The sequence below is a fragment of the Scyliorhinus canicula genome, chromosome 3, assembly GCF_902713615.1.
Source record: "Scyliorhinus canicula chromosome 3, sScyCan1.1, whole genome shotgun sequence".
In the NCBI taxonomy this organism is placed as follows: Eukaryota; Metazoa; Chordata; class Chondrichthyes; order Carcharhiniformes; family Scyliorhinidae; genus Scyliorhinus; species Scyliorhinus canicula.
Genome location: NC_052148.1, coordinates 251,816,630 through 251,828,703, shown reverse-complemented (window position 1 = coordinate 251,828,703; position 12,074 = coordinate 251,816,630). Strand labels below are relative to the sequence as shown.

Here is a 12,074-nt window from a genome sequence, read left to right as displayed (position 1 = left end):
TTAGCTTGGTTTTGGGCCTTAGCTAGCCATCGAACCCCCGTAACGAACCTGTAGCCCCCCCCCCCCCTCCCGCTACCTTCCCCCGACTATTCTTCCTCTTGTACATTGGCCACAAATAGGTCCCGGAACAGTTGCATGAATGGCTCCCACGTTCTGTGGAAGCCGTCGTCCGACCCTCGGATGGCAAATTTGATTTTCTCCATTTGGAGAGATTCCGAGAGGTCGGACAGCCAGTCCGCAGCTCTGGGCGGTGCTGCTGACCGCCAGCCAAACAGGATTCTACGGCGGGCGATCAGGGAGGCGAAGGCAAGGGCATCCGCCCTCCTCCCCAGGAATAGATCTGGCTGTTCTGAAACCCCGAAGACCGCCACTATCGGGCATGGCTCCACCCTCACTCCCACCACTTTGGACATTACCTCGAAGAAGGCTGTCCAGTACTCCACGAGTCTGGGGCAGGACCAGAACATGTGGGCGTGGTTGGCCGGGCCTCTTTGGCACCGTTCACATCTGTCTTCCACCTCCGGGAAGAACCTACTCATACGGGTTCTTGTTAAGTGGGCTCTATGTACCACTTTTAGTTGCGTCAGGCTGAGCCTTGCGCACGTGGAGGTGGAGTTGACCCTATGCAGTGCTTCGCTCCAGAGTCCCCACCCGATCTCCATCCCCAGGTCGTCCTCCCATTTCCTCCTTGTTGCGTCCAGTACGGTGTCGTCCCTATCTACCAGTCGGTCATACATGTCACTACAGTTCCCTTTCTCTAGGATACTTGCGTCCAGTAGGTCTTCCAGTAGTGTCTGTCGTGGCGGTTGTGGGTACGTCCTTGTCTCCTTTCGTAGGAAGTTTTTGAGCTGCAGGTACCGTAGCTCGTTCCCCCCAGCTAGCTGAAATTTCTCTGTCAGTTCGTCCAGTGTTGCGATCCTGTCGTCCGTGTATAGGTCCCTGACTGTCAGTGTCCCCCCGTCCTGCCTCCACCTTTTGAAGGTGGCGTCGGTCAGTGCTGGTTTGAACCTATGGTTGTTGCAGATGGGAGCCCTGTTCAACATTTTGGTCAGGCCAAGTTGCTGCCGCAGTTGGTTCCAGGATTGGAGGGTGGCTGTCACCACTGGGCTGCTGGAGTGTTTTTTGGGTGGGGATGGGAGTGCTGCCGTGGCGAGGGCCCGGAGGGAGGTTCCCATGCAGGAGGTCTCCTCCGCACGCACCCACTCAGCTTCTGGCTCCTGGATCCATCCCCTTACTCGCTCGGCTGTTGCTGCCCAGTGGTAGAATTGTAGATTCGGGAGGGCTAACCCTCCCCTGGTTTTTGTTTTTTGTAAGACCTTCTTTGGGATCCTAGCATTTTTACCCCCCCATACGAACGCCATGATGAGTTTGTCCAGCGCTTTGAAAAAGGCCTTGGGGATGTAGATCGGAATGGATCTAAACAGGAAGAGGAACCTGGGCAGTACGTTCATTTTGATCGTCTGAACTCTCCCCGCGAGGGAGAGCGGGAGTGTGTTCCATCTTTGCAGGTCCTTTTTAACTTCCTCCGTCAGGCTGGTGAGGTTCCATTTGTGGATCCCTTTCCAGTCATGGGCTATTTGGATCCCCAGGTAGCGGAATTTATGTCGGGCTTGTTTGAACGGCAGCCCCTTTAGTGCTGCCCCCCCCCCCCCTTGCGGGTGTAATGGGAAGATCTCACTTTTGCTCATGTTGAGTTTGTAGCCCGAGAAGGCTCCAAACTCTTTCAGGAGCGCGATGATTCCGTCCATGCTGCTTTGTGGGTCCGAGATATAGAGGAGCAGATCATCCGCATAGAGTGAGACTCTGTGCTCTCTACCTCCCCTTCGGATCCCCCTCCAATTTTTTGCTGCCCTGAGCGCGATTGCTAGCGGTTCGATTGCTAGTGCGAACAGCAGCGGGGACAGTGGAGAGTACGACTGATTGAACTGCCCTTCCATACTCGCACAATGGGGTCTACGGTTTCTTTCTATGCTGGATAATTCTATGATTTTAGGACACACAAGAAAGAAAGTCGCATTCACAACTCCTGTTGCACAGCCAGTTAACACTAGAGATAGAGGAGTTCATCCAGTGGAGGGTATAGGTAAATAACACAATTTGCATTTGACTTCCTAATTTTGAACACAGCGTACCTGATATGTTTCTATAGGCTTGGTTTCCATGTTCAGATCCCAGACTTTGACAGTGAGGTAATCTCGTGTCATCATGTACCGGCCACTGTGACTGAACTTCACATCAGACACTGAAGAGGTTATCTCGGAGAAGAAGAATCTGTTACTGGGATCCTCTGGCTCCTCAAACACTGCAGGGCGAAATAAGGAAAATAATATTAACAGTACCACACAAGATCATGACCAATTCACAGATGAGAAGGAATCACAAATTCACAGATTAGAGATATGTCAAAAAAAGGTCACATAACTACTGTTAATTCATGGTGACATGTGTTACATTCTTCGTTATAATACAATCTGGACCTAAAATGTAGAGGATTCTTTGACAGGCCAGTTTCAATGGCAACGGGATCCACGGTTACTGACCATTTCAGCAAATCTAGTTCTGCAATACCAATTGAGTTTTAAAAGTGTAACAAGAGAGTTTATTGAAAAGACAAATTTAATCGATTCATTCAACCGTCAGATGAGCTAAACCATTGGATGTATTGTCATTAAAAAAAAGTGCACTCTGTGGTTATCGCGTACCTACTTGTCTCCTTGCTTTCAAAAGGCTTCAAATCAAAATTCAGTCGGACGCACGTTAGTGACTTTATTGGTCATTGACCAAACTATTCCATACAGGACATGATGTGCTGCAAGTAATCATGTTTAATTATGATATTATATTCAGGCTATTCATCAGCATAGATCCTTCCTGCATCATTTCACTCAGTCTGGTGCCAATCCAACATGATAAGAAAAAACATTCTGAGCACTGAAGTCATTATTTATCTCGGATTTTACATTGCTGCCGATTGTGAAAATAGGCAAAATATTCAGCACAAGTTGCGTGTCCAGATCTGCAAAAATGACGGGGAGTGTAGCGAACAAGAACAGAAGTAAAGGGAAAATGTGGCAAGTTCATTTATCCGTGGGGTTACAATTCAAGGTAAGTGAAAGGAATCTCGCCTCAACACTTGGAAACCATTGTCCTCCTCTGTATGGGAGGATATTTTGATGCCGATTCAGTTTGCGTCTGACGATGGCATTCCACTTTTTGCAACCATCTTAATTTTCCATTTAAACAAAATTATATTTTGGCCTCGGGAACAAGCACAAGCCTCAAATCACAGAATTCACAAGAGATCCTGTGAAAATTTTTAAAAACGCCAAGGAAGCTACAGGCTTTTCCAATGATTAGTAGATGCGAGATAGCACAGGGCAGCCAGAAACCTGATATCTTTCTGATTATTTTGTAAAGCAATCTGTTTAAGTGCGCATACTGCAAGATGCCGACAATGTACCGAATAATACTGTTCATGAAAATCCCAATGATAAACATGCTGCATGGTCAGTAACATTTCAACCCTCATTTTAACTGGCCCTAACCTTGCAGGATCTAGCTGGAGGCCAGCGAAAATAATGGACGCCTGTTACAACCAGAAATCCTGCTTCTTTCTTGGCATATTCCATATTATCCTGATCTTTTGAACAGGTAAGCAGCAGAAAGGACCACAGCAACAATGGTATTACCATTGAATGTCAAGGGATGATGGGTAGATTCTCTCTTGTTGGAGATGGTCATTGTCTTACACTTGTGTGGCGCAAATGTTACTTGCCACTTTTGTCAGCCCAAGCCTGGATATTATCCAGGTCTTGCTGTATTTGGACATGGACTGCTTCATTATCTGAGGAGTCACAAATGTGCAACCGTCAGCGGACATCCCCACTTCTGACCTCATAACGGAAGGAAGGTCACTGATGAAGCAGCTGAAGATGGTTGGGCCGAGGACACTACCCTGAGGAACTCCTGCAGCGATGTCCTGGAGCTGAGATGATTGACCTTCAACAAACACAATCATCGTTCTTTGTGACGGGTAGGACTCCAACCCAGTGGAGAGCTTTCCCCTTGACACCATCACAGTCTGTCCCCACCCCTCACTCTGACTAGCATGGCCCAGAGTCCAGGCCTCATTATGGTGCCATCACACCTTACCTTGAATACTGCAGCCCCGTCCACAGCGCTTGCTCCCCGAACATAGTGGTGCTACTAGAGACCTTCTCCCACCAACCTCCGAATTGTGGCCTTTAACCCCACAAACTGCAAAGCTCTCAATGTGGCCAGTTGTTAGTTGGGAGACAGCAACAATTTATTTAAATCAGGCCTTACCTTTGTGATCGGCAGCACCTTATGCCTGTTCCGGCTCCCCCCACTCTGCCCTACTCCTGATCTACATCAAGGTCTTAATTTCCTATTTTGTGCAGCATGGTAGCACAAGTGGATAGCACTGTGGCTTCACACGCCAGGGTCCCAGGTTTGATTTCCCGCTGGGTCACTGTCTGTGCGGAGTCTGCACGATCTCCCAGTGTCTGCGTGGGGTTCCTCCCACAGTCCAAAGACGTGCAGGTTAGGTGGATTGGCCATGATAAATTGCCATTAGTGACCAAAAAAGGTAAGGAGGGGGTTATTGGATTACGGGGATAAGGTGGAAGTGAGGGCTTAAGTGGGTCGGTGCAGACTCGATGGGCTGAATGGCCTCCTTCTGCACTCTATGGGTATTACCACGGATACTGCAGACATACATCTCAAAAGATCTATTTCATTGTGAGTTAAGCTAACGATGTGTATTATCCAATAAAATAGTTTTCAAACTTTCCACACTGCAGGTAACTGCACTTTGTATCATGCATTAGGCACATGGATGGATTTAATTTTCTAATATGGACCATTCAGTACAATATGCCAGTCTGTAATGGCTCCTTTTGTCTCCCTAAAGTTACAAGGTTTTGCAAGATGGCAATGTCTTAAACTGTTTAATGCAAGGTAAAATGGAGTATTAAGGGGGTTAATGGAACTGCTCCAAATTCTGCCAGACAAGAGGTCTGGATGGCTCGCTTGCTATGGGGACAGGAGGGGCAAAATCAAAAGACTTGCTGAGCAAGGTGTGGCGTTCTCACACCTCAGAACAAAGACAAGCGTAGTTGTGCTGACAGTAAATAGACTTTTGGTCTCCAGGCCTTTGGGCAGAAGAGGTGGAAGAGAGGGAAAGGACTCCAAGTCATGCAGTCAGCAGGAAGAAGCAGCTGTGGGTTTGCTGCGAGCCAGTGAAGCAGGATGCAGGAGGGAAGACCGTTTTTGGTCAAAAAGATGCATCTTGTGGCCATCGAAGGAACCCAAACAATTTGTCAGAATCATCGGAGCAGGCTTCACTGCTGGTAGCGGATTTGGAAACTCGCCAATAACAGAGAGAAGCATCTTTAGATGGTCACTCAAAATTACTACTCTGGGAAATGGGGAAAGAGAAACCCATTGGAAGCTCGGAATGATTTTGGATCGTTTCCTTTAAGGACTGCAATTTCCTGGAGCCTGCGGCACAATGTATGACGTGTGGGATTATCGGTCACATTAAAGCATTAACAAGGTTAACCTTTCTGTAGTTTAGAACAGACGTTTCCTGAAAAATGGTGTTTGGTCGAAGTTGCTTTTAGTTCGGTTCTCACAATAAAAACGTAAAAACTAGAAATTGCGTTGTGATCCTTCCGGTCACTGAGAGTTAAGGTATTTTTTTAATATTACAAGTCTCTACGGTGATCATAACAACTGTTACTACAATATTTGCTTCTACGAATTTGTTTGAATTCCCTAAAATCGCACATTATTCTTGTCTTTTTTAGGCAGTCATTTTATGGGCCATGCTACATCATTCAGCATAGCAAGAGTAGCTCATTACTTTATTCGACTGTCACTCATGCACGACTGTTGGATTTATGAAGTAAAAGTAATCAAGTTTGTCTTAAAAGATATCTGATATATTGCTGTAACAGGGGCGACAGCATCATTTATCACATCAAAATCAACAAGGCTTTGAAATTATAATCTGAATCTTGAAACAGCACTCAGCTCCTCTTTTAACCTAGTGATGAAAATAAGGATTCTCATGAAGTGAATAATTTCACATAATGATCCATTTGTACTTATTTCATGTTTGCAAGATGGTGATGCTGTTGTTTTGAAGTAATTTCTTGTCCTCCAATGTTTTTCTTCTTTCTCTCCCCAGGCTAGTGATTTCCACTGGATGCTGCTCCACCGATGATAGTGATAATGTGATAGCCCATGTGTTTTATGGGGAGAAGAAATCTATATTGTATGTTTGGGTGATGGTTGCTTTGTGGCCTAGGGTTTTCTGGGAAATTATTTCCAGCAAGGCGCTTTGCTTTCAGTAAATGATCATGAGACCAAGTTGCCTTGGAGACAAACAATAGAAAAAGGATCAACTTAGATGGGAGTAGGTTGTGAATATGGTTATAATTTCAAAAAGAGTTTTTAATTCATAGTTTTAGTACAAGCGGAGTATAGGAAACACCGCTTTCATGCAGTAATCAGTTAAAGTTTAGTTCATTGGATCAAAGAGTTTAAAAGTTTTGTTAACCAAAAGAGTCATAATTGTGAGTTGGACATCTAGGTAGCCAAGCTGAAGAGAGGGCACGAGGGAGAGCGTTAAAAGAGGAAGGGAGAGAAGAGCAAGACAGAGAGGGAGGGAAAGAGAGAGAGAGAGCGAAAGGGAGGAAGAGAGAGTGGAAGAAAGAAAGAGAGGGAGAAGGAGAGAGAAAGAAAGAAAGAGCTGAGTTTTAGATGCAAAACTCCAGATGTAAAGAGTGTTAGAACCAGGAGTGTACTGATCTGAGGTGGCTACAGTTAGGATGCTAGCGATGCCCGTGTTGAACTGCGAGTCTGCAACCATGAAACAGTTCGAAGAGATTTGAAGCGATGGAGTTGCTGGAAATAAATGGAAGATGCAAGAAATCTGATCCACGATACAAATCTTTGTACAGTACTCAAACAAAGTTGTTAATGCTTCAATTTCAGGTAAGTACCTGACTTGAGTCACTGTGGATGTAAGTCTAATGGAGTGGAATGAAAGTTGAGCTAAGAAATCAAGTATAAGAATTTGTGTTCACTGTATTTTATTGCCGTTAATGTTATTGACTATTTAAGATAAAGTGTAGTTATTAGTATTCATGTTCTTTGATGGTGGTGTGGTAAAATTATTTTAAGTTAAACCATGAACCTTGTAGATACATTCTTTGAGTAAACACTCGGGTTTTTGGGTTTCCAAAAAGGAAAACTAAAAACATCATTGGTTTCTGCAGAGATTGTAACAGCACACTAATACCTTGCACAAGTTTATTTTTTAATGTGAAGGTTCAATTGTGAAGGGCCGTAAATTAATCAAGTTTCATTAGTGCTTACCGAATTGTCATCAAATGTAGGAATCCTGGCTAAGATTTATACAAATACTTTCTATCAGCCTTCACAGTGGAAAACATAAGTTACATATAGTAAATCCTCACTTAAAGTGTGGTACTGTTCCAGAAAATTACGACGTTGAGTGAATTGACTAAGTGAATAATAGGTTCCTGTTGGAATCAACATTAAAGCCAGAGTTAGGTTCCTTTGGGCATCTCTCATCCAGAAATAAAACAATGTAGAAGTTGAAATACTCAGTCATACGTGTGCAGCACTGTGTTTTCCTGGCTGAAATAAGTTCCAAAATAAAATACAGCATATAAAAGAAATACAAGGTGGCCCAGTGGTTAGCACTGCTGCCTACGGTGCTAAGGATCTGGGTTCGATCCCAGCCCCGGATCACTGTCTGTGTGGAGTTTGCATATTCTCCCCCTGTTTGCGTGGGTCTCACCCCCACAACCCGAAGATGTGCAGGGTAGGTGGACTGGCCACACTATATTGTCCCTTAATTGGATAAAAAATAATTGGGTACTCTAAATTTATTTAAAAAATAAATAATTAAAAGAAATAGAAATACAATTAAATTGTTTTAAAAAGTTGCAGTACTCACTTCAGTACACACAGCACTTTCACGGAAAAACAGAAAATGCTGGATAGACTCAGCAGGTCTGGTAGCATCTGTGGCGAGAGGAAAAGAGTTAACATTTCGAACTCTGAAGAGTTGGATGGACTTGAAACGCCAACTCTGTTTCTCCCATAGATTCTGCCAGACCTGCTGATTCTACCCAGCATTTTCTATTTTGAATTCATATTTCCAACATCGCAGTATTCTTTACACAGCACTTTTAGATTGATCAGGCTCCATCTAGGGGGAGAAGTTGGTCGGTGCACATAGCAGCAGTTGGTCGGTCCTGATCTAATTGAATGGCAGAGCAGACTCGACGGGCTGAATGGCCTACTCCTGCTTTGATGTGTTGCCAAAACAAAAGTCGGCACACACGTTGGTCGTTGCAAATGTCAGAATGGTCAAGTTGTCAGCCACAACACAATTACTGGCATAACTGAGGCCTGCTGAGTTACTAAGAACAAGTAAAATACCTCACGTTCAACGTGAAATTGGTAACAGGGCTTAAATTAATAGAAATTAACCCTCTGAATAACAAAATTGGTGTTTTTAGCTCTCCATGCCTTAAGACAGAGTGAGACATAATTGTAGAATTTTAGATGTGGCATTAACAGCAAAATTACCGTAATGCCCAAACTGCCATTTTATACCTTTGCTGCAACAATAGTAAATTAAGATACTATCCCTAGAATTAGCAACCTGTACATTATTCTCTTTCTGCCATGGAACAGCAGCAGAATGCTGTACTATTAAATTCCACATAGCATTATTGTATTTGAGCAATCTGTTAACTTTTTAAAAATTACAGCCTACCATGACTGATTTGGGAAAATTAGACAAAATCTCAATCGTGGGCAGCCTTGTAAATGACAGCTGAAGAAAGGACAACCCCTCCAGCGGGTATCGTTAACGATGAGAAATGATCCTAGTTCACTGCAGACGCTCTCTGGTGCTCTGCATTATTCATTTCCGGGACCACGTGCTTGGTCTGACGCACATCGTAAGGAAAAAAAAGGACCTTTACAATCCGTGGTAACGTCACTTCTCTAGATCGTGGACATCGGCGAGGTAGAAGCGGACTATGGAGCTAACTGTACCTTTGCCAAGCACAGAACGCAGGCTAGTGAGAAAAAGAAAACCTGGCAGATGGCCATTGAGGGGAGTCTAATGGGACTGGTCTGCAATGATCATGGTGGATTCCCAACAAAGGAGTCCCCCCCCCCCCCCCCCCCCCCCCCCCACACACTCAAGTGCAGTGCATTCAGGGGGTTGCTTTATGAATTATACCTGTGGAGGTACCTTCTGCTTTGATTGTGATCTATTTGCGAAGCCAACAAAAATGATCCTGGATCTTTCCAACTGACAGAAATTAATTTTGAAAGCAGCTGCTGAGACAAGACTGATTTTTTGACATCATATTCAGCAGAAAAGCCGACTCTGTGCTATTCTGCCTCAGGCATCCACTCACCAGATGCATGAACTTCTTGAAGCTCTCGCTACCACAGTATGGTGGCCTATTTATAACTCAACACTGATAAATAATCTATCACGTCTCCTAACCTCTGTGGGAGATCCAGGGAAAGACACATTTCTATTACTCTCACGGCTGGTTCTGCAAATATAAATGCTCATCTTGTGCAAACCAGTAAACTTACTGAATGTCGAACCTAACTGGAATTTTCAAAATGTTTTATTTTCCCTGTTTCGTCACATTCCATCAGGTTCCCTTTGTCCCACTTCTTTTATTCGCTTTCTCCCTGATGGCTCAATATGCTTAACTCAGCCATAAAGACCGAGGGCAGGATTTCCCCTCCAGGGAACAAGGAAAGAGAGGCCAGGACTATTTCTGCACGTCAAACCCGCTGCCGAGTGAAAAACAGTTACTCGCTGGGATTTTGGAGGGGATGCGCTCTTTGCTGGCCTAGGTGGAGATTTACCATCCAATTAGGGATGGCAAGGCAGGCTCTCGGAGCTTGAGGGCCAGGGAACTTTCAGCTGTTGTGGAAGATAAGAAAGCGAGGCTGCTTCAATATGGAGGCACACTCCATCCGCGTTTTCTTTTAAGTCTGTATAATATGCAGCTTTTGTCGATTGGCATTTTTTATTTGGCTGCTGGGTTTATTTGTCATGCAGAGTCAGGCACTTGCAGAGGCATATGGCGGACAGGAGCCTGCGAGCCATGTTTTGCATTTGCGTGTGCTGCGTGGTTCCAGAGAGCAGCTAAATACAGACATTGTGAAATTGATAGTTACGATGAACTTCCCGATCGTCATATCTTGAGAGTGGCCCCATGTAGACACACCACCTTATTAACTTTAGGCTTCAAGCATTTAAAAGCCCGATGTGACAACATTCCTCAACCACGATTAGTTTTAGAATAAAGAGGTTCGATTTCCAGGTTGCTCATGTGGCAGTTATGCAAGCAAAATAGGTCGCCAATATATGCTGACAGGGTCTCGGTGTGTGTTGTATTTTTGCTGATCAGAAACTACGTGATTGCTTAATCAGCAGTGAATACTCAGCCATGCGCACAAACTGGAAATTAAGAGTGAAGCATGTGCATCTTGCATGCAGATGGAATAATTTTCACCGCATCCTTACATATTGAGAACAAGGTGAAGCTCCTGTGTGATGACCATTATTCCGTGCAGCAGTGGACGGAGAAAGTAGCACATTGCCAACAACTGAACCTTCAAAAGGATGGTGTGGGTGTGACTTTTCCAAAATCCTGACCATCATTTTACTGACTGATACATCAACTGCTCTTTGTGCGTTACTCAGTCGAGGGAATCAGTGATTCCAAATTGCATCGCAATTGAACTGCTGTTCGGAAGAACTCGAGATGTGAACCCAATCCAAATTCATTAAACCTGTGTTGTTACAGAGCCAGTGTGGAGTCAGTGACAAGGTTATAAATGGTACCTTTGCTATTGCAATTACTTACCAGAGATTCGGTACACCATTCTCTCAGAAGGAAGCACAATTGTGGACAAGGGCCAGTGTGTAACTCTTCTTCATTACAGTACAAGAAACATGAAAATAGCAATTTTTACATCAGATTGTATAGTAAAATACTTGAATGCTGGTTATACATCATGGGCAAAATTATATGAAGTGTCAAACTCTCCACAGTCCTCTCCCGGCCCTGGCTAAAAGGTTGGCAGGAGCCAACCATGGGAATACTGGCTTCCCTGTAGTCATGGCTGGAGATGCACCTTCTACCTTTCTGGATGAAGAAGTCCCACCTGAGAGAGCTGCCGGTGTTGGTCGGCAGCTCTCCAGCACTTTAGGGCGGGATTTGGGCGTGTCTGATAGTTTTGCTGTGTTTCACATTGATAAGCCCCAGCTGGTGGAGTAAGAGGAGTACGGGGCTGGGATTTCAGAGATCATGGGGGGAGGTGGTGTGGGGAGACCTGGGGGTGGAGGAGGGTTACACCTTGGAGGGTGCCTTCCAATGGGTTGTGGGAAACAGCTGGAGGAAAGCCTGCCGGGCTGGGAAATTTATATGGGCCTCTCAGCTGCTAGTTAAATCCTGACTGAGTGGAACGAGGCCCTTAGGCTGGTATAATTGTGGTGGGAATTGGGCAGCCAGGTATACAGGCCGGCCGCTGGATTTAACAAGTCCCCTCACCTTCAAACCCATTGGCAGAGAAGTGTAAAATCCATGGTCATGCATAAGTTGGCTTGGGCCCAGAGGCGGATTTACAATGAAACACACCATGACTAGGCACAGGGCCATGACCAATGTGGGGCCCATACCAGCTGCTGTCCATGCGCACCAACCACAGCCTGATAAGCTCCCCTTTTGCTGATACCTAGGCAGAGTGACATCAGACTCTGATTGGTTCAGTCTCCTTAGGAGTGGGAAAACACTGGTGAACTTTGGAGGTGACTTTGAGGGAGAGAGGCAGCAGTCAAGGAGAAGATCTCCTGTAGTTACTCAACTACCTTTATTGCGGATTGGTGAAAAAAGCCACGAGGGGGGGTGGTGAGTGAGCCAGGCTGTTGGGACAGAAGCAATCAGTCATTGAGGGGAGCAGGAGCG

At 45.1% G+C, this 12,074-nt stretch overlaps 1 protein-coding gene across 8 annotated transcripts in view; it reads right to left on the bottom strand.

Annotated features, from left to right (window-relative positions):
- Positions 1–12,074, bottom strand: part of LOC119963430 (serine/threonine-protein phosphatase 2A 55 kDa regulatory subunit B gamma isoform) — a 341,572-nt gene that overhangs the window by 29,605 nt on the left and 299,893 nt on the right. For all 8 annotated transcript variants that reach the window (XM_038792539.1, XM_038792540.1, XM_038792544.1 and 5 more), the window contains one exon: positions 2,133–2,302. In XM_038792539.1, coding sequence (XP_038648467.1) covers positions 2,133–2,302 — 170 coding nt within the window. The remainder of the gene's footprint in view (positions 1–2,132; positions 2,303–12,074) is intronic.